This window comes from Oenanthe melanoleuca, chromosome 3 (genome assembly GCF_029582105.1).
Source record: "Oenanthe melanoleuca isolate GR-GAL-2019-014 chromosome 3, OMel1.0, whole genome shotgun sequence".
Classification (NCBI taxonomy): domain Eukaryota; kingdom Metazoa; phylum Chordata; class Aves; order Passeriformes; family Muscicapidae; genus Oenanthe; species Oenanthe melanoleuca.
In genome coordinates this window covers 102651308-102674423 of record NC_079336.1, presented here as the reverse complement: position 1 = coordinate 102674423, position 23116 = coordinate 102651308, and the positions used below count along the sequence as shown (strand labels likewise).

Here is a 23116-nt window from a genome sequence, read left to right as displayed (position 1 = left end):
ATAAAGTAAGACTAAGAGATAATTAAATTTCATGTCTGGTTCCCAGCTCCCTAAAAAAAACATACTGTTTTTAAAATGCATTTATCAATGGGGCTCATAAAAAATACTTAATAGAATACATCAACGGGTTCAATAAATCAACTTTTATATCATGGTGGCAAATGGGAGGGGACTATAAAGATAACAATATAGGCAAAGCTATGAACTCAAGTATTATCCTAGGCACATACAATAAAATTAAAATCAGCAAAATGAAGAAGACAAACACTTTTTTAGGGGAGCTTTATGTAAGCTTGCAATTGCATGGTTTCTCTTAGTGTCATTCTAAGATGCATCATGAGCTCAACCATCAAAGATAACCTTTAGGTTTCAGAAGTGTCCTAACAGATGACTGACAGATCAGAGAGGTCACATAGGACTCCTGCCAATCTGATAAACAAAAAGGGCTCCTTAAAGCAAGTGAGGAGGCTTGTGAGGGAAGGGTGAATCAGATATTACAATCTAACTGATAAAAAAGTGACAGAGACAGGACTTTGGGTCTCGTCTCCTGCCCTCTCCCAACCCACATGAAGGAAAAGCTTTCCACAGTTTCAAGATGCAAATTTTTTTGCATTTCCAATGTAGTGATGCATCAGTCCTGGCAGTTCTACTTATGAACTCCAACCACATCATAAAACACTTGCAGAAGTTTTCCAAGTACAGAAATGGATATTATTCTCAACCTGAAATACAGTTCCTTGATCAGATTTGTGGAAATATTGCTCTACATTTAAAGTTGACTGTCCTGCTCTAAAAGCCAGTAAATTCCAGTAAAAACCATTAAGGATCATCCCACATTACACTGGAATACTGGTGTTGCCTTTGAAATAGGTATTTTTAAGGAATGCTGGTGGTTTTCAAAAATATTCCAAATTCAATCTTGAAAAGAATGTAACAATCAGAGCAAACTGCATCTGTCTAGGAGGAGCAGAACTGTTCAACCTTCCCATGACCTTGCACAGAAAGCAAAATTAAACTCCTGGATCAGTACAGTCTTCATAATCTACCACTAAAATTCTTTTGAATTTGACACCATGGATCTTCAGTTTTGCTTGTCAGGAGATCCTATGGTCTGTACTACTTAGTCCAAGCATTGGCCCAACCTATGACAGGCCCCTGTGATACACATTCCACTTCTCAAAACACAAGGTGTGAACCCAAGTTTCTCACTCAATACATAAGTCCTGGCAATTACAAACATTCCAAAGGTCCCCCAGGCATCACCAGATTAGCTTAAAGCACATGACTTCTATGAGGAAAATGCCTTCTTCCTTTTGAAGTATTTGGTTCAGATTTTAACTGCATTTCACATATAGGAGGAATCCCAGACTGTTCTGAGTGTAAGAAATTCAGAGCTCTCTAGAATTGCATTTGAACACCCGCTAAAAAAGAGAAAATAGAAGAATCCCTGCTGTAAATGGCAGACAACAACAAAATGATTCTTCCTAAAACTTAGAGCTGCAGGGGAGCCTTTTTATAAATTCAGACCTATGTGTAACACAGAGTAAATATCCATTACACTTTCTAAAGGCACAGAAGTGCTCCCAAACTGATTTATTTACATACTGAGCAGCACGTGACACAGGCTGTGTGCATTTGCTTGAAGGCAAGAACTGCTAAAATTAATGTTAAGTAATTGAGCTATTAATCATTCTGATTTTATATACTGATGCTACAAGACTCAGATTCTATCTTCAGAGAAAGTGTCCACTGATAAGAAATGGAGGAGTAGACAACAGCTTTTCAACCAAAATAACTTCTCTCAATGACACTAAAGAAAAATCTAAAGCATATTAACAGTGAATTTTTACCTTTTTAAAGGAACCAATGTCTTATAAGCATGAATTTTCAGCCAGCCATTTCCATCAATTTTTAGGTTCCTGACTCCAGCAATTATGAAAGAGGACATGCGTGCAAGACATTCCATACTTGAAACAGATTTGTATAAAATATTGGAATAGCAATTTTATGTGGTGCTCAACCCCTTTCTCCAGCTTATAAATCAAGAGAGAATATCTGAGACAGGCCCTCCTGTAATCCTGTACTACAGCTGTTCCCAGCCTGGCATGAGGATCCTCTGTGTGCCTACCAAACCTCACTGGGTATCAGGGTCAGCCAGTGCAGATGTCCCTCAGCACCACCCACCAGCAACATTGAAGCAAACTTTGCATTTGCCCTTCCAGACATAGCATGGGTTATATGATAAAAGAATTAGAGCACATCATGTGTACAATGTGATTCTGATGCCCAACACTGATACTTACAGGAAAAAAAAAAACAAACATCAATTTTATGCTCTTTTGTTCTTTTTATGCAATTACAGTATGCAGCAGCACCTGGAGGAGATCTTGTCAAGAATAATTAATACTCTTGATCTCACCGATTATACAAAACCAAAATATGTAAAACAAGAACTGCACAGCTCAAGAAATAATTACTGTTCAACAATTTAGTGTTACAGCTTGGTTTCCAAAACCAACACCAGTACCACCACCCCAAAAACCCCCAAGAACCCACACTGCGGATCTGTCCCTCCAAATAATTTCAAATCAGTACATATTGTTCAAAAATCCTGCTGTGAACTTTACCATCATATATTTCAGTTTCCTATTCAGTCAAGTCATAAACTTCCTATTAGTTCTAAGATATTTCTGCTGAGTCTGAAGAACAAATTGCTTTTTAAAAAAATTTTAAAAACCCTGTCAAATATTCTTTGCCCAACAGGAATATCAAGAATTATTATCAAAACCTTAAGTGAGTTACACCTTTTCAAATCTTAGAGCCATCAAAATCTCATAAATGCACCACAGCTAAATAAAATCTTTAGCTCCCTGCAGCTTTAACATGATCCCTGCCAGCCTTCACCCTGCCCCTCTGCCAGGGGTGCCTGTCCTCTCCAAGTCTGCAGAGAGGAAAGAGCAGAGAATCAGCTCAAATCCAGATGAACCACCAGCACAAGCTGTGACAGCAACACTGAGGGGGGAGAGGAAAATGAGGGAGGTGAAAGGATGATGACAGATGATAATATCTTAAATTACCACAAGGCTTTGACAAATGAGATCCTGTGAACACTGCTAAGTAGTTAGATTTAAATCAACTGGAGCACTCCTTTAAGAAGCAACTACCAAAATGAGTAAAAGATTACTCAATTTGTCCCTACTTTTTGAGGATTGCTTCATATGGAAATCATTTTACAACCTTAATCATTTATACTGCAGCTATAGGACCATCTATATTTCTGCTCTGCTTCACCTGATTCTGCATAACGAGGTCCACTTTATTGAGGATGCATTCCACTTACTTGTTGGCTTTAAGGCAATAAAAATTACTTTTTATTTCATTCCATACATACTCTAATATTCTGCCTGCTTTTCAGACAAATAGTGCTACAGAACAAAGCTTTTCCAATCAATTCCTTGCAGTAATATCTTGGCCTTTTTCCAGTGACCACACAGTTAATTCACTCAGCAGTTTGCATGAGCACAGCAATTGCTCTTTCAGTAAAAATACTGTGCATTTATCAACAGATGATTTTCATTTACAGCCTGAGTGCCTCTCTACTCAGCTCTGGGAGGTTCCTCTGAAAATTCTCCAAAGCCTTCTCTGGTCTTGACTAATTGAAATAATTGTGTCAGTTTTCATTTCATCATTTGTCCACTTCTCTGGATAGTTAATGCAGCAGACAGCTGTGAGACTTTTGCCATGCAGAAAATAAATCGTTTGTAAGCTAGAGGAAGAAACTCCGACAAGTTCAGACAGATCTCACTGAGGCAATTCACAACATCACTGCTCTCAGGTCTCCTCCCTCCCTCCCCTTTTGCAGGAGGTTCCTGCCCCACTCAGAGCTGGATGAAGGGAGCACACACACACACACATGCCCCAGCTGCTCCGACCCACAATTCAGTACACGAGCTGAAAATTGAAAAAAAAAAAAAAAAAAAAAAAATCCCTGAAAATCCAGGGAAGCTCGGTGTGCATGAATCCACAAGCCTGTGATACACAGAAAGATGAGATGCAGGCACACAGCCCTTTTGGCAAACGCTGCTGCAGGAGTGGTAATCTCCAAGGAGAAGAGGCAGACAGCAGGGACAAAAGGGAATATTGTAAAGCTGCTGTAGCTTTCTTTTAATGACCGAGTCAAAGACTTCAGGATCATTACTCTGAGATGCTGTTTCTCAGAGACAGAAGCCTAATGATTCAAGCTAATTTAAAGCTACACCAACAACGAAAGGGAAGTCTCACCCTTACCCAACACGTGGTCAAGGATCAACACTGAAGGGATCTGGCTGAAAGTGAACCAAGCAAACAACAAGAAACCACAACAAAAACCCCTTCTTGTTTTCAGAGGGATCACTGAATGACCCCAGCACTGACAAACACTGAAGACAAGAATGCCCAGGGAAGCAAAGGCAGGAGGAACACAGAACATGAAGGATGAGTATAAGAACATGAAGGATGAGTATAAAAAAGTGACAGAAGCTTCAAGTGTCAAAAGTGAAAACTCACCCAAGCAATTCTTTTCCTGTTCCACTAATGTGATATTTGGATAAAAACCATTAGTCTGCAGTTTCCCCTCTCTATCTTGTTGAAAGAAGTAGTGAACCCTGTTCATATTTACCAACTACAGCTTAATGTTTTTCTCCTGTTCCTTATAATGACTGAAAAGAAATCAGCACATTATCTAAAATCCCAGAAAATTAGATTTTATAAAAATTTAAAAAGGATAGTGACATAAAAAAAACATCAACAAGACAAAGGATTACATGAAATGTAGCATTAACATGTTGTGGATGTTACTTTCAAACCCAGGTAACTCTCAGCTGCTACCTAAAGCTGCTTCGACTCCATTCATCCAAATCCTGGCTTTGTGCTCCTGCAACATTTTTTTGGCATCACAATTGGCAAGTGTGTGTGTACAGGATGAGTTGGTTCAGTGAACTGACATGATGGAAAACTAATCCTCCAATGAAAAACAGAGAAACCTCACAAATAGATAATTTTCTGCTAGATCAAGTCAATGAACTAATTCATTGTCGACTGCAGAATCACTTGGTCCATTGTAACCAGAAAGGAAAGGAATATGTGGCTGGATGTAGAGGGGATGTAGAGTGACCTTTGCAGTAGTAGCCCACCAGCACAGCAGTTTCACTGTAATATTTTATACACACATACAGATAAACACACATGCCAAGGTTTGTACTTACAGTGTGAATTGTGCAATTCCTTTTCACAGCATTTCCTTCTTCCCCTACCCAATCTGATATCACTTAACAATAAGTCTTTAAAGCATTTAAGATAACTAAATTCCACATAAAGTCCTGTACTAATCTTTACAAATTGCTGCTATCTGAAGTTTTTATTCCACATTCTAGCAGACACACTATTCCAGCAGGGCACACACCAATGGGACAGATCTGTTAATTACAGCTAAGTTTCATGTTTGCATGAAAGAACCAGAAGCCTCTTCCCAGCACAATCAAAACCCAAGCAAACCCTGTAACTAAGGCTCTTAAGAGTTTTAAGAATGAGAATCTCTAATGCTCCTGAAGAGTATTACAATGATGTAATTTATAAAACAGACATGTATGAAGAAGATTAAATAGTTTCTTTCCCTGCTGGGGATTTTAAAAGTGTTAGGCACATCTTTAGCACTTTTTTCCTCCATGTGTACCTGTGAGAGTTTTTTGTTTGCTTTTGTTTGGTTTGGTTTCTAAAGAGTAATATTCTGCTGGAAAAGAATCTTTATTTTTGTATAATATTCTCTGTAACTTAACAAGGCTCAGTGGAAACCCTGAGACCTTTTGAATCAAGACAGGATCTCCTACTCCCCACTTTCTTTTCTGATTTTACTCAAACAGTAATTTCAAATTTCCACTTTAATGCCATCTTTAGCTTAACCTCCTTCATGCTTTCCTTAGAAGTGCTTCCTCTCATAGATTCTGGTATAAAGCCATGTGGTTATCAATGAATAGTCCATTGTTTGCACATTTTCAAATGCTCATAAGCCTTCCACCCATTTCCATTTCCACTGTTTCTCCAGATAACCCATTTCCAATTTTCCATTTTAGCTCTCTATATAATAATAATCGAAAAAATGTCGTCACTGACAAAGGTGACTAATCTCTCCAGAGCTCTTATATATTTCCTTGGGTTTCCTCTTTTGCCATGTTCCCAAAACTGTCTTCTTTTTCAAGATAAAACTATTCAAGATTACAAACACCGTTTGGTGAAACAGGAAACAATGGTTTTATGTTTAAACTTCACATTAATAACTCAGCCTATTCTTCTATCTTTTCCTTAAGACTTCCAATTTGCTTATGTAATTTCAATAACTTGCTATATTGTTTCTTTATGAGACCTTTCCCTTCTTCCAAAATGCTTAAAACTGCCTGCAGCCTGAGTTTTAAACATAACCAGAGACACACCCATTTATAAACACATCCTAGAAAATTACATATTGATAGATTTTCTTCTATTTCATTTCATCTCTGCTCCTTAGAGGTACTCTCAAATATTTTATTAGTTTATGCTTAAAGCTAATTTGACAGAGACTATCTAATTCACCCTAACCTTAGTCTTACAAGAGGCATCACAGAAGGATTAAAATTGGTTCTCCCAGCAACTGATGCTGAGGTTTGTGCTTGTGAATATCTCAAAAGTAATCTAATTATAATCTTTCCTAAGGCGCAGGACATAAAAATTTCATTTCATAGCTGGCTATATCCCTTGAAACTCGTGGTTTAAGCACAGCCTATTTCAGAGCTACATGGAACAGCCTAAAAAGCAGGGAAAAGGCAAAGAATAAAGGGCTGGAGACAGGTGAAGGAAGAGAGTTGCGGTCAGTGAAGGAAATGTGCACCAGGCTGACATAAAACTTGTTCCAAGTAATGGGAAAGGGGAACACTGAGCCTGATTTGTCTTAAAAGAGCTCAGGAATGAAAGCTTGACCCAGACCATAAACCAGCATAAAAAACAGTTTAAAAAAATACATAATCTCTAACTCTTGACTAAGTCAGTCACAGTCACAGCCACACAGGAAAGTGACAAGGTCTCCATTAATGTACAGTTAACTGCTTTTGTAAAACAAATACAGGCCCTCCAATCCAAGGGTGTGAGCTGATTAAAGGTTTAAAACAACTTGCATCCAACACTGTGGCATTATTCAAACCCAAACAACATACAGGAGAAAACAAAACACAGCCTCATTTTCAGCCCATGACAGAATCTGCAGAGTGTATCAACAGAAAGGTCTTCTGGGTGGTCTTTTGAAGGGCAGAGTTTACAATTCCAGCCTACTCATGGCTCAACTGCACGGAGAAAAGCAGACACACACAAAGTGCAGATTCTTTGCCTTTCTTCTGGAGTGCCAAAAACTTGAAAAACTCAGTGGCAATCAAACACTCCCCCAGTTTGGCAAAGTACTCAGCTGGAGTATATGACAAATCTGGTCCTAATGTGCTGCAGGAATCCCAGAACAATAAAACAAACTGGAGTGGACCCTTTAAGTGAGAGTAGTAAGAATTAAACAGATGCTCCAAAACATTTGCTGAGGGCCTGCTCCCATCTTGCCAAGCTCTTCAAATCAGAGAAGATGCTTAGGGATAACTTTCTCTTACTCCCTCCTACCGACACACTACACTGACCATCCCAGCCAGGTCTGTGCACACACATCTGTGTGCATCTGTAAGCAAAGCAAACTCCCAAGACTTTATTATTGATTAGGTTATCAGCTCACTAAGAGATAATTTTCTTTTTAAACATGAAAGTGTTTAAACTTGCCTTTTAAACAAGGAGTTTTCACAGAACAAGATTCAATTTCAAAACAGTAAAGCTAAAGTCCCTAACAACAAATTTTTTAATTTGCCTTCTCCTTCCTACACAAAATCACAAAAAAAAAAAAAACCTAAGGAAAACTTCTCAGCTCTTATTTTATGGAAAGATGAAAAATACCAAATGAGGGAATTGGATATCTCATAAGAGTTACTTAAGCAAGAAAAAAAAAAAGCCCATAACTATTTCTCAATCAAAATGCAGAGATAGAATTTTCTACTTCAAGCATTAAGTAATTTTCAAGACAATACTGAAAAAGTAATAATTTTTAAAAGAGCAAAGTACGTCTAGAACAGGGAGATAATTTTATTCTGAGAGGGCAAAAAACATTTGCTTGATTCTTTGACACTTAAGGGCATGGACCAAGCTAGGAACCGAAAGAAAATCTGCATTTAGCATTATAAATATGAACACCCTGCCTGGTATTAAAGAAAAAAAAAAAAAAAAAAGGAGTTGAATGAGTAAAAGAAAATATATTTTTTCAAAGGTCAAATACACTTTAATACATGTAAGATCAACTCCTAAAATCCACCCAGACCTCAGGGTGTAATTGTGACCCTCAGAGCCACAGAGCAGCACCTGGGCCCATGCAAGCACTCCTGAGACAATCAGCACTTAACTGCTGGATAAAATTCAGAAGCCTTTGACCCTGATGAAGCCTTCAGGATGAAATATTTAAGGAGAATTGCTTATGGTATTTAACCACACACCAGTGCCTTTTCCTCCATAAATGTTTGGGGATTTTTTTTCCCAGCAGGGCCAGCACTGATCCGCTTGAGTTGCTGTGCAGAACAAGTGCTAAGAAAACATACAAGAAACCCGTGGACATTGCAAACAGCTACCTTATAGCTTTGAAAAGTAAAATGTTACCAGGACAAAATACAAAGGAAAGAAAGATTCTTAAATCAATGTACTATAATCATACCCTGCTTTCTAAACACATGGTCTTTTTCTTCAAGACTTACAAGGTTCAGAAAATGCTGAGCTTTCAAAATTCCCATTTTTGCCTGCCTTAGGCTCATTTCAGGATGCTCTTTTGAATACTTTGGCCCAACTCTTCACGTGACTTTCTGGTGTCAAAATTACAGTAACAAATACTTTTATAACTACATCTGTATATAAAAACATTCACCTCATTTCTATTAAAAACCCCCAAAAATTTTTAGAACAGTTTTGTACCTACCAATCCATCATTGTCACATGTCCAAGCACTTGGATCAAAGTCAAGTTTACTGACACAAACAATAAATTTCTCTGGAAACACACGGAGATCTACACGAAAAGAATTGAAAAGAGGATTACAGAAATCACAACCACTTTCAAAACCACTCATAACAACAACATACATGTTATTTTACTACACAAAATTACTTATTTTTTTAATTGCACACTAACTCATTTCATGCACCCCTCTAGCTTTTCACCTACTCTCTTCAACGTGCCACTCCTCCTTTTGTTTTGTTTGTATAAAGCATTCCAAAAAATCAATAAGTAGAATAAATTGAGTTCCCAAGAGGACAGTCATGGCTGCAAATTAGTCCACCTGCACCCCTGGATGGGAAGAGCAGACAGAACCAACAGACAAACCACATAACAAGGATTTCTTTTGTGCTATTCTGGTGATGAGTCTTTTCATCACAAAAGCTGTAAATTAGGTTTGTAGCCCAGAACAATATTCAATCAGGGCTTGGCATCAAACCTCAGCATAAGGCCAGGGCAGAGTGTTTCACACTCTGACTACAGAGATTTTTGAAGTCATTAAACAAATTGGTTAACTAATACTGAATTACACATTTTACTCAAGATCACATGGTTTGTTATGAACACAACAAAGTTTCTGTTTACAAAGGATTAAAATTGAAGGGTTCTCAGATTAGAACAGATGAGACAAAGCTTTATTCAATACCTGGCAATGCTATGGGAAGAGCACAGCTGGATATTTTCTTGTTTACATATGGAATTATTTCCAGATCAGTATCTTCATATTTTCAGCTCTGATCTTTTTTTTGCTGCTGGATTTTGTTTTGTTTTTATAAAAAGAGAATTAATAATTTTTAAAGTTTGTTATATTTCCCAGCAAAGCCATAACACACTATTTGTGTGGGACAAGAAAGAGACAAGGCTTGCAGGAAAAAAAACTATGAGGTTGATTTAGAAGATTTTTTTTGTAGAATTGAAAAGTAGGGCAAGTTGCTTCCTGTAACATCTTTTTATTGTTACATTTTATAACAATCTCATCTGCTGGTTAGCAAAATGCAGGTATCTTTAGATATTTATTGATGCTTTAGAACAGTTCAAATTGAATAGACAGCAAACAATGCTGAGATTCCAATGCAGACACTCTGAAATTCTATTCTAAAAGGACAAGTTTGATGAAATATTTAAAGTCAACACTGATCTCTTCAGCCAATATGGACTTAGTAAACAACCAGCTGGCACTTGAAGACAGATTTAAACATTTATGAATATCATGAATCCCTATAAAAACAAATTATTTTAAAATATCCATTCAATTATTCAGTATTTTATAGGATTTTGATTTTTTTGTTGTTGTTGTTTAATGCCTAGAGGTCAGTGCAGAGGGCAGTGATCATTACAGCTCCTTTGCACTGCTGTTGGCAGGAGAGGATTGATCTCCCTTCTTTCCAGAGCATCCTGGCTTGAGAAAACATGAAGAGAAGACCTAGTCCAATGACATCACCTACGTCAAGATTTTATAGCTGTGAGGTTAATGAAAGCCTTTCCTGCATACACTTGTACTACATGTTGATGTCACAAGGCACTCAAGCAATAATGAAGTGATTCATGCTGCAACTCTGCTTGATTCACCCTGCAGAGACTCAGGAAAATGCTGAGTCTCATCATAGTTACAGAATTTGGTGAGGCTTAGCTGATTACCCTGAGGCAAGACATACACAAATTTAAAATTAAGTTAAAAAAAATAAAATCTTATCTCAAGAAACACTTCTCTTTCTTCTTTTCTTTTCTTTTGTTTTCAGGAATCTTCTTTGTAAAAAAACAAACCAAAAAAACCCACCAAAACAAAACCCAAGCTCTGAAAGAAATTTTGATTTAAGTAGACCAAAATCTGACAAAGTCTTAGTTAAGTTCCCTCTCTTACTCTTCTAAGTAACTCTGTAAGAAACTGATTTCTTACCACGATAATGTTTCCCTAGAGCACAACGGAGATTAACCCATCTCTTCATAAAGTAGGCAGTAATGTGCAAACTGTTGGCTGCAACATAAAACAAAAGGATAATATTAAGTGTAAGGGTGTCTTGGGCATTCTGGTCTCAAAGTGTTGCACTTCTGCTAAGACTGGATTGAGAGAAAGCAGCAGCTCAACAATACAAAGGAAAAAGTAACTTTAATGGAGTATTTTTCAAAAAAACCTGCTGAATTCTCATCCTGAAGTATCAAGAAATTAGTGTCTGATACATGGCAAAAATCTACACGAATTAATAACCACCAGGTTCTGGAATCCAACCACAGAAATTAAATTAATTAATTGATCAGAGGTGTCATTTGTTTAATAGTGTGGTGTCATGTTTTCATACACATTCTACAAGAACACTAGAGATACCCATTTATTTAACTGCCTTCTAGAGGAAGGTGACAGAACTGGTAGGAAAGAAAAAAAAAAAAAAAAAAAAAAAGAAAGTAACTACACAGAAACCCAAACATGAAAGGGCTTAATTCTACAGTTCCACTGAATGAGGTGAGAAATGCCCACAACTGAACTCTTTAGTATGTACAGCAGCCCGGCTGACTCAGCAGGTACCTGTAACCTCCAGAGGCTTTTTCAGTTTCTGTTCCCAAGAATGACAGAAATCCTTGTGCACCAGCAGTGTAGGAAATGGACAGAAAATATTCTCTTATGGCTGAGAGAGTATTAGACCAAGGAAATCACTTTTACTTCTGTTCTACTTAAATTCCCTGGTAAACCAGCTAGCACTTTATTCATGAAGGTATTTAGCAATCTGACTCCCACTGAAAATGCAAAAAACTGACACCTGTGACTCATCCTCCTCAGTCTCCCTGAGTACCTCAGGGATATCAAAGTGTAAAAGAGGGTTGGTGATATTTCCCCTAACTTAGATGGGGTCTGCAAGACTTAAATTATTGATGCTTTGAAGACAGTCAGCTACCCTAGGTGCAATTAGCACAGGTAAGTTAGAATAGTTAGAGATATTGCTGTTTTTATAATCTAAACATTTAAAAAAAAGGAAAGCTTGCTTGTTCCAGTCTCAGTCCCTACTGAGATAGTGCCAAGGCATGCCTTATTTCTAAGCCATTTATTTTCATAAATGCACATCTTCCTGAAGGGTCCCCCACTCTCCTCTTTCTACAAGATCTTCTGGAGCTCACCATGGAGTGCTGTTGAGCCTCAGCTCTCATTAAGAACTACAGTTATCAATCACAATCAATTCCTTTGAAATTTATCAGCCATCTTTTTTCCTTCCCCTCAGGAAGACACCCAAAATTTGACTTCCTTTTAGAGATCAAGTCAAGATGTGACAAGTTGAACCATCCCTTAAAAATGATGAGCACTAGAGAAAAATTTGGATGTAATCCACCAGCTTTATTAAGTGTTTACTTAAAAGAACAATTAAGGAAAATTACTTTTAGCTATTTCCATTTTGGCACCTACAATTCTTTATCACTGTTAGTAGGCTTAGTCAAATCAAAGAATTTGCCCTGTATATAAGTAAGTGATTAGTGTGATAACAACATACACCACTGTGACCTTGGAAAGCTGAGAAAGTAGCATTCCTAAAAGTACAACTTGGAAAACAAATCTTCAGACAGTAAATATTAAAAGTTTTCCTTTCCACCTCCATTTGTCAGCAATATTCCACATGTTTTGGGGTTTTTTTAAAAGGAATCTAAAATGAAAAAGTGTGAATTTTTTTTTTTCCTACAGAAAAGGCAGGATGCTTTGTTCTTGAAATTTTTTTCTAGATCAGTGACATCTATATCTGTTTATTTTTCTTGCTGTCCTGGTATTCTCTGAGAGGTTAAGTGTTTAATCACATGTGATTGACTGAACAAAGTTTCAAATTCTCCTTAGAGGCCCTTGATTCAGCCAGCTACTGTTCTGTGGAAGAGAACACCTCAGATCTGACAAAATAAATAATTATGTAAAAGATCAAGACACCTCTACAAACTGTTTTTGCAGCATCAGCTCAAGTCTGAAAGCCTTCAAAAGCCTTCACAGGGAATTGCACCTGAGCTAATAAGCTCAGCCCAGAGGGACTAACACTAAAAAATCATTTTAGTTTCCATGATTATTTACTACTTTGTTGAAAAGGCCTGAACAGATATTTGCTGTTACTTGTTGCTATGCCTGAGAAAATATTAAGATGTACTACATTGAAGATACCTGCATTTTGAAAGTATCATACAGCTACATTCAATAAATGTTTTGAAACCCTCTTGTACATGACATATGATCTACTCTGTAGTTAGCTGGAGTTTGAAAAACTCCCCCAGTTTTAAAGCTGTGAAAGTTACTGCAGAACTATAAAGATGGTGATATCCTCTTTCAGCTTCCTTCTGGGGAAATATATTACACAATTAACTACTCTGCTTCATGAAAAAATAAACTTAAAAATAAAACTCACAAGAAAACCTTCTTATCCAAGAACCCCATGTGACTCACAGCTTTTTAAACTTTCTACACAGTTACTCAGCATGAGTTTAAATCCGTTCATGACCTCATTGAAGAACAGATCAACTGATATGTACCAAATGCTCCATCACTAACTTCTTTTGAGCACAACACAGAAGTTTGAACCTCAATCTACAGACAATTTTTATTCCAGCAATGTAGAAAGTTCACACATCCTGGGCTCAGCAAACCTAGTCAATCCCATCTTCAATTTCCTCTTCACCATGCAACACAGACAAAGCTCCCTTTGTGGATAACCAGCACACAGTCAGAAATAAAATTCTATTTAGTGACTTGAAGTTTTGTTTTTCTTGTTTCAAAACTGGCCACTCTAAATCATCAGATCCAAAATAAACAAGAAAAACAAACCAAACAAACAAATCAACCCCAAGGAAATAAACAGACTCTGAAACCCAAGAGGAGACTGCATAGAAGTGGTTCTAGAAAAGCCACATTTCAGTTTCAGCTGAAATAGGCACCAGTGAGTGCTGCCTTTTAAGGGAACAGTAATTTGCCCTGCTCGTTGTATTTCAGAGTCCCACGACACCGAGAGGAAGTATCAGACACCAACTCTCCTGTAAGACTATCCAGCAACACTTGTTTTCCAAAGCAGACACAGCCAGGCTGACTTGAGCTTCCAGAAGGCTGCCAAGAGGAGGCTGTGGTGCAGTGTGGAGCAGTGGGAAGCCCTCTCCCACGGCTATTATGGACCGTTCAGCTGGGAGCCTGGGAAAATGCCTCTGAGCTGCTGAGTTATCTGGAGCAGCCTGGCAGGTGTTCACTCCCCAGCACAATCTGGCACCTGCCTGGCTCCCTCCTTCACTCCAGTCCTGTCCAAAGCCACAGCAAAAGCCTAAGGCCAACTGCCCCCAAAACATTTTCATCAAGCAGTATTTTTATATCATACCTATTTTTTCCCTCCCAGCTTAGACACTTCACATTTCTCAAAGGTTGCTGTGGATTATCACTGACTCTACTTTTGGAAAGTAACAATAAAGTAAATCATTGCAACACACATATTAGAAATACAAGAGGATAAATTTCTAATGTTGCAATGTGGAAGTAAATTCATGGGTGCATTAGACTTTCTGAAACACTCAACTGTACATTAAAATAAAATTTACACTTAGCTCATGCTTGATTAATTTTTCCACACAGATTAGCCTATACCAGTAATAATGTTTACAGTATATAAAGCTTTTCATCTTCAAAGTACTCTACAGACACATTATTACATTGCTTTTCAGCACTCATATTTCTCCACTTAAAATTACTCACCACAGAATCAAAAGTCTTGATTGTTTGTAAACAAAACAAAAAGAACATTTCATTCTAAATCTACTGTTAATTGTGCAGCTTTCCTTCCCAAAAATGTCCAACTCCATACCATGTGCTACAGACTAGGCTGCCATTTCTAATTTAGAAAAGATTCAAATAAAACATTGACATTTAAGTTTAAAGCCAAGTCTAAGATAGGGACAGCACATGCACGACATCACATACAAAAAGCTGCTGAGATTTCCAAAGGCTTTTCTGGAATCGAATTGATATTTTTTAAACAGGAAGCATCTTTGCCCAGTTCAAAGTTTTATACAGCAAAGAATGGGCTTCAAAACAAATGAAACATGTCAGGATGGCATCCATTCTTTCCATACAATTTGCCTTCTGTCCAAATAAGTTGATTATTATAAGCAAGTACACAGGAAAATGTATACTGATAAACATAACATCAAGCCCATAAGTTTTTTAAAAGTAAGTTTAATACCCAAGGAAAAGCATTCAGGCCATTAAGTTGATATACTTGAAGAATGGACAAAAAAATACTTGAGTGTAGCATTGGGTGGGCATTGCTGCAGTTGACCTTGCCAACTCTTGTACTTGCAAATAAATTCAGGGATGGAATTTGCCTTTGTCTTTTTCCAGGGTGCCTTACAGTAGCTTAAACTCAATTGCTGACAAATTTACAGACAAAACCAGATTGCTGATTTTTATTTTCACCTTACTCTTTCACTGGTTTTTAGCATTACTGCTGCACTTCTATCTGCTAAATTTTCTGAACACAGGCCAGTTGCCAACACAAATAGGTGAGAAATCCTTCCCACCGAGGACTGGGGACAAGATTTAGTTCTTATCTGGGAACGGGGTCCCTGACTGGAAGAAAAACATTAACCTCTCAAGGAGTGTGATCAAGAGAGGAAGGGATAGGCCTGGAAGAATCCTCCCTGCTATCAGAACCTGGATAGTCTAGACACAGCCCACTGTCTAAACCATTCAGAGCATGAGCCACAAACTGCAAAACTGGACTGAGCCATTTTGTAAAATCCTACAGCAGGGTTGGAGGGCTCTCCTCTAGCAGGAGAGGTGTGGAATTCACTGAAAATCAGAACTATCCTGGACAAACTGGATCCAGGATAAGGCATTTCTTAGGCTGGCTGTCAGTGCTGCTCTGGAGGAAAGAATGAAGAAAAGCACATCTGAGACCATCTGGCTGCAAGATGATTAATGCCTCTGATGGAGGTCCTGGGAACACACCAGCTCTGAAGGAAAAAGACCATCTTCCCCTCACTAATACTTAAGGATGGAGAGGAAGGTTGATCCATTCCTGGAAAATCCATATCCATTCATAATGTATGAGCAGTAACAGCCAGCAGCACCTGCCAAGGCATTCAAGCAGATAAATGTAGAGCAATAGATTTGATGGTCAATGCACCTTTACCACAGACAACTGTTTTCTAACAGGACACAAGATTTCATTTCACCCTTTTGTTGATCTCAGACTCAATAGCCACATTATGAATTGCTCGTGATGGGCACGAACTGAAACCTGTTTAGGAATGCTCCCTGTTTTGAACATCTAAACTGTATCCCAGAGAAAGCCACGTGTCTGGACTTCTTTAACCACTGGAATGAGCAACCAAGAGAAAGGCTGAGAAAGGCATTTGTTGCTACCAGCCAAAAGGCAGAGAGACCTGGAAAACAAACCCTGTGGTAAACACTGTCTGACAAGTCAGCAGCCCAGGAGAAGCCAAAGTATCTCCCAAGTGTCTGTACTGTGATGGAGCTCAGTTAAACTGTCCAGTGCCACTTTTGCACATCAGGAAGAGTGCACATCCCACAAACTGGCCAGATACAGCTCTAAACAAATGGACCAATCATTCACATCACTGAACTCCTCACAGTAATAAAAGGAAGGCAGATTCTGGCTCAAATGAGATACAGACACTGTGATACACTGTAATGGTTTTGGTTCGCCAATTTGAAATTTTCCTGTTGTGAGACAGGATCAGGAAGAAGGCAAAATAGGCTCAACTTTAAGTGTTGCAAAGAGAAACTTTATTACTAGAAACTATAAGAAAAAAAATAATAAAACTTTAGACTACTTTTCCTTCCCCTACACACTTCTTTTACATTGAAAACGTTCAGAAAATAACTCAGTTTACCATCTTTAAAATAGTCTTTCACTAATTTGGGAGTCTTTCACTAATTTCACTTGGGAGAGGAGACTTCCCTTTTCAGCCTGTGGAGATTTCTCCACAAGAAACACTTTTCTCCTGGCCTTGATGTCACAGTGAATCAGCCACCTGGGAAAATGGAGATGTGATCACTATGTTAAAACTCTTCCTCAACTAACAGTTTTCTCATAACCATTATTGAGGACCATATCAACTTATGGGACACCCTTTAAAGATTATAACAGTTCAAATAAAAGCTCACTTTATCTTTTAAAACAGAGGATTTTCTTCTTCTTCCCTGGGGAGCAGCAGAGGTCTTCCCACTATTCAAACTTAGGGGATCACAGCAATTTCAACATTTGCTTACTTTAACACCAATGCCTCTGCTCTTATCTACAGCTGGAACATTCAATCCACCCCATAATTGTTATAGGGAAACAAGAGTCTCTTCTCCATAGCATAAAAAAGAGAAATTTCAGCCCATGACCACATGGATCCAAGTTTGACTCACAGTGCACTAGGGAATGCATAATACAGCACATGCCTCGTTCACAAAAGATGTCCTTTCGGCCTGTCTCTGTGGTTTTTCCTTGAAGAAATCCATGAGCTACAGGAAAATTTTGATGCCATGAAGTACTTGAAATGGAAAATTTTGTATTTTAGGAGTGAAGAATCTCTATAAAACAGAGTTTCTTCAAGCACAAAAACTCAACCAAAATGTGGAAATGAGTGTCTTGGAATTTATCAGACATGACTGGTTCCCATTACTGTTCATTAGAACAGCAAAATCACTGGTGCCAATATTGTGATGCTGAAAGATTTTCAAATAAAGTCAATCAAACCTTTCACAGGTCTCCAGGCTCTTTTTTTTTTTTTTTTTTTTCTTTTTTTCCTGGCAATAGGAAATAACTTCTGCAAAACCTTTACCCCCAGGAGGAAAGGTTTTAACTCTAAATCTCCCACAGCTGCCAAGACTTTAATCTTCCACCAATAACAAGGTCTCTAGGCAAGGGTCACTAAAAATGTCAGGAATATATTGTATAACAGGGCTACAACACCTCTGGGCTTGGTGAAAAAGCCCAACACTGCCACTGGAGACATGATGGGACAGAATGAGAGGGAAAGAGCAACCAGGAGCAGGTATATTCAGCAGAACTTTTTTAAAGTGCCTTAAACAAGAAAACATAGCTTCTTCAAAGGTGATCTTGATATACAGCAAAAAAAATATTATTTAATTTCTTTCTGAGGATTCCTGTTAGGATATCCCAGTGGAGCTAAGAGGTGGATGTTGATGGTCATAACTCCTTTTCTACCCTAACATCTAGAGGACACTTCAAAAGAACATGAGCTCTAAGAGACATGTGTGGACTTGAACCTGCAGTTACATGCTGTTGTCTGCATAAAGCAAGTAGTGCCAAAGGTTTACAGGTTTTTGCCTTTTCACACAACAGACTTTTGTTAGACTTGCAACAACTCAGAATAGAAGGAAATTCAGGGGCATAGCAAATAGGTGGAAAGTACCACAATAGAGCCTTCTGTATTTTCTTTTTTTAAATGCTGGCAAGCAGACCCTAATTAAGTCAGCTGCTGAAAGGCTCTATTTCCAAATAAGTCTCTATGTCCTTCAGCTCTCACAAGCTCTGATGCAAAGAGGATACCACCAAAAAAGACCAAGAACAACCATGATTGTGATCATCTGCCCACTGCCACCAGCTCAGCTCTGGCTCTGGTGCAAAGAGCTGGAGAGACTGCAAAATGGTTTTTATGAAATCATTCATTTTAGATCACTCAAGAACATGGTGTTATAAGGGACCACCTGAACAGCACAGCTCAGCAGCCTCCATTACTGACAGCAGCTTAACAGATGCCAAGTGCAAAAAAAAAGTACACAGAACATTCCCTTCCTCAAAACTAAATAGCAAATTTAAGGACTTTCATGCAAAAGACCAAACTCCACAATCCTGTCTTTTGCCATGGCAAGAAAACAGCAGACAAAAGACATTGCCCGTACTCTATGACCCATACATGTGCACATTGAAAAACCCCCACCAAACTAAATATCTTAATTAAAGGAATAAGAGAAAGATACTCAGTAAAAAAATAAAAAAAACTGTCATAAATTCTGCTCTTTCTAAAGCAAGTTTTGGCATTTAAACATGGCTTTTTACAGTGAATATGAAATGATTCTCCCTGAATATGTGTAATTTACTGTGCATTAGAATATCTCTGGTCTGTCTGAAGTTGATGGTACATCAAGTTCTAAGTCCACAACACAGACAAGATTACACTGAACGTTTTTCCTCCCCTTTTCAAGTAGAAGTGTTATGATTTGCTACATTACTAAATTTTTATTTCATTATCTCTTTTTTTTTACCAGATTAAGGCACGGGCCCTGCAAAGCTTTGTTGGGTTAGTTTTGTTTGTGGTCTGCCACTGTGCCTTTGTAGTCCACAGAAACACTTTGTGTGTAATAACCACAACATACCTGGTACTCTGTGGTGAATCAAACACCCAGAATTGCTCTCACTAAACCACTAACATAGAAAAAAGAGGCATAATGTTTTTCAGGAATTGGCCCTCCATCTCTATCTGGACAGATTCCCATAAAGACTTATAAAAATTTTCCAAATATGAATAAACCCACAAAAATGTTTGCAATTTTAAAAGCTGTAATTTCTACCTTGGTCATATGATAATGAAACTTAAGAACAAAGCAGAATATTATTTTGTAATATGGTAGCATGGAAAGTTTAAAAGAAATTCCTATTCATATTTAACAGTGAAATTATACCCCCAATTACTTCCAGTTAAAATGAAAATAAAAAGGACTTCAATGCTCAAGACATAGTTGCAACGATCCTTTTTTTTTTTTTCTTAAAGTATCATGATGATTTTTCTTTTGCTGGTGATTGTTTGCAGACTTTTACTGAGACTTTTAGGGAAGGCAGGGGTTAAGGATGTATAAAAGAGATTTTCTCACAGTTTAAAGAGAGCAAAACAACACATTTAGGAAGCCAGACAGCTAGAAGGTCAAAGCGTTACACTTCCAGGTCAAACTTCTGGTTGCAATTAAGTAAATTCCTCTGGACATTTCTAGGGAAATCACTTTTCTTTTAGGTTTTAGTTCAAATCCCTATTCTTTCTTGCTTACATTTTAACCAAAACAATATTGCTGTCTTTAGAAATATTTAATAAAGAGCATTTTTTTAAAGGAACTCAATAATTTCAAAGTAAGAATCCTTTTCTTTTAGTCTCATTTAATGTATGGTTGAACTAAAGGCAAAAGAAGCTATTAAACCTATTAATTTTTAGAATCAAAATATTTCAACCAAAACAGCAAGCACTCAAAAAAAAACCCCAAACCTATCTGCCACCTCTTCCAGCTGTGCCTAGTGCTAAAACAGGTCCATGAGCTGGACACTGAGAATCCATCCTCTGTATTGCTGGTTCCAAGGGACTGGGGGAGCTGTAAAACAGAGAGCACACATGAAGAGCACCTCCAAGAGGAAAAGATGTTGCAAAGAAGAGTAAGGCAGTCAATAAGGAATAGTGCTTAGAGACAGATTTTCAAATTCGCTTCATGTGCCCTCCAAAAATGCTGAATTCCCACTTGGAACAAGCATGCCAAGGGCTCTTTCCAAAGGTATGTTCCCTGGCCTAGATGAGAGTCACTTTGATATTCTCAGGTGAGTATCAAATCAGAAATTAAAGGTGGGGTTAATCTTGCCTAACTTGAAACACCTGCATCAAACTAGTACCCTAAACTTCATTTTTAACTGATAGAGATAAATTACCTATTAACTTCCAGCCAACTTTGAGAAACTGAGACACACCACACCACTTTGTAAAGACACATGATTAATGGATGCTGATTTTTTTGCTTAACTATAGAAAGAAAACTCCAAAGATAAACTTTAAATTTGCATAAATGTATGTGTGATTGCATAAACTGAAGTACTAACAACAAAATCACTCTGCAGAAATATTTGGATGATAAAGAAAGACCTTTATAGCTCACATAGATATGTAAGACAGTAGCTGTTTGTGCATGCAAACGCTTTTTTTTTCTCAGAGACAACTAAGAGTCATTGTCATACTATTTTTTCTTTTTATATAATGAAAAAAAGTCATATGGGAAAAAGAGATAAACAAAAAAATGGAAATAGATGAAAGCAAGAGAAAGCAATACAATGCATTAAGGGAGAGAGTATTTTAAGGCTAAAGGTCAAGACTGTTTTCAAAACCAACACCAAATTCTTCCTTTACACAAAAATACACCGTACCAAACAACTGTCCAGTTATTTTTTTCAATCCAATACTATCTATATAAAACAATTTAATAAGGACATCTTCAAAATAAGGATATCTTCAAAGTAAGTACAAGGTTTCATTTCTTACCTAAGACCACAAATAATTTCATGGGGAGCAGCCACCAGGGAAGAAGTAAAACAGGGAGAACACATTCAACCCAGCTGGTGCTGCAGCTGCAGGTATCCCATGTTAAGACAGGGGCAGCCATTGCTGAGGCCTCTGCCAGTATCAGTGTCACAGCAGAAGATCCTTCCAGAGGCAGATGCTTCAGTCCAGACAGTGCAGAACTTCCTCACAGTCAGTCTCTGACACCCACTGACTCTGACTCAATGGGGTCTCAGTTCCAGAGGAGCAGAATGGCAAGAAAGGCCACACAGGGGAAGACCAAAGGTCCCTAAAGCCAAACACCTTGGCTGTAAAATGCCTACAAGGGGACACTAAATACAAGAGCCAAGTACACATGGTTGCTTCCCTGATGCTCTGCCAGGCTCCAAGCCCTCTCAACTCAGGCCCTTAGTGCACCACAGGAGATTCTGCCTCCACTTCCTGGAATACTCTCCCATGTTGCTGTGGATGCAGCACAAGCTTTTATCATACCTATTATCCTTTGGCAGAGAATTCCACAGTTCTCCTAACTACCACAGCATTTCCAATCCCTCCATTTGATACATCCTTGTTCTCAAACTGGAAGAGAATGAGACAAGAAATTATTTCATAGATCCTGATTGTATTCCCCATAATTTATATACTTTCCAGGCTGAAGAGTCCAGGCACACTTAACTATTCCCTGTATTGCATTTCATTTTAGATCAACTCTGTTGCCCTTCTTGGCATTTTTCCCAATTCTATTGTATTACAATCTAAAGTAAGATAGAAAATAAATCTCAAAAAACACCCAAAGAGCGTGTAAGTATGGATATTTCTTTTCTTCTTGTCAAATATCCATTATCCTGAGAAAAGAAAAAAATGACATAAAAAAAAGTTCAGATATATAACCTTGTTCTTCTAGAAGAAAAATGCTTTGGTGAAAAAAAGACGCCCTTATTCTCCATTATCTGGTTGTAAAAAATGGGGGGGGGGGCAGTAATCTAAAACAAAACCAGGAAATATTAAGTACAAGATACTAATCAAAACATTTTTCATAAGTTATTGCATAAGTTACTGCATACTTCAGGGAGCTGTGTTGTCACAGACAGATGAATGTAAGTTTAAAGTTCACACAGATCTGCAGGACTTGGCCACAAATCATAAATGAGTCCATTGTAGGGAAGCTGCAATGTAGTTCTTTTAAGAGACAGATATTACAATGTGCAGTTCCAAATATCAAAGTTCACTGGAAAGACTCCTCCTCAGACCCCTATGGCAGCTTATTCTCCCTCTAGCTGCACCCATCAAAGTGCTGTAGAGTTGCTGTTTAAGCAAGGCAAGTGAAAAGATTCTAGTTCAAACCAAACCAAAATTTCACAGCAAAGGAGCATGAGTTAACAGCTGGGAATAAATCAGTTTTGCTGTTACAGGATTATAATGTGGGACATACCCCACAAGCATTTCACACAATTCATGTCCTACAGAAACAGCAAACACTCCTAAAGCAAACTGGGGCAGTCTGAAAAGGGTGTTTCCTTTAAAAACACCATAATGTTCAAATTAAAATGCAAGGCCAAAAGAGTTTGGAATATTTACCATCATGATTTATTGTATATTTTTTGTGTGCTTGCAGGAGCCAAAAAATCGTTTCATAAGCAAAAGAAATGTATTTTCTTATGAAATTGCATCTTATGCGTTTTTCTTTATACTAAATAAGACATGAACT

General features: G+C 37.8%; 1 protein-coding gene across 8 annotated transcripts in view; it reads right to left on the bottom strand.

Moving 5' to 3' along the window:
- The window catches only part of SLX4IP (SLX4 interacting protein), an 87229-nt gene that overhangs the window by 21586 nt on the left and 42527 nt on the right, over positions 1–23116 (bottom strand). For all 8 annotated transcript variants that reach the window (XM_056486363.1, XM_056486362.1, XM_056486365.1 and 5 more), the window contains 2 exons: positions 11027–11104; positions 9053–9141 (listed from right to left, as the gene is read on the bottom strand). In XM_056486363.1, the coding sequence (XP_056342338.1) occupies positions 9053–9141; positions 11027–11104 (167 nt within the window). The remainder of the gene's footprint in view (positions 1–9052; positions 9142–11026; positions 11105–23116) is intronic.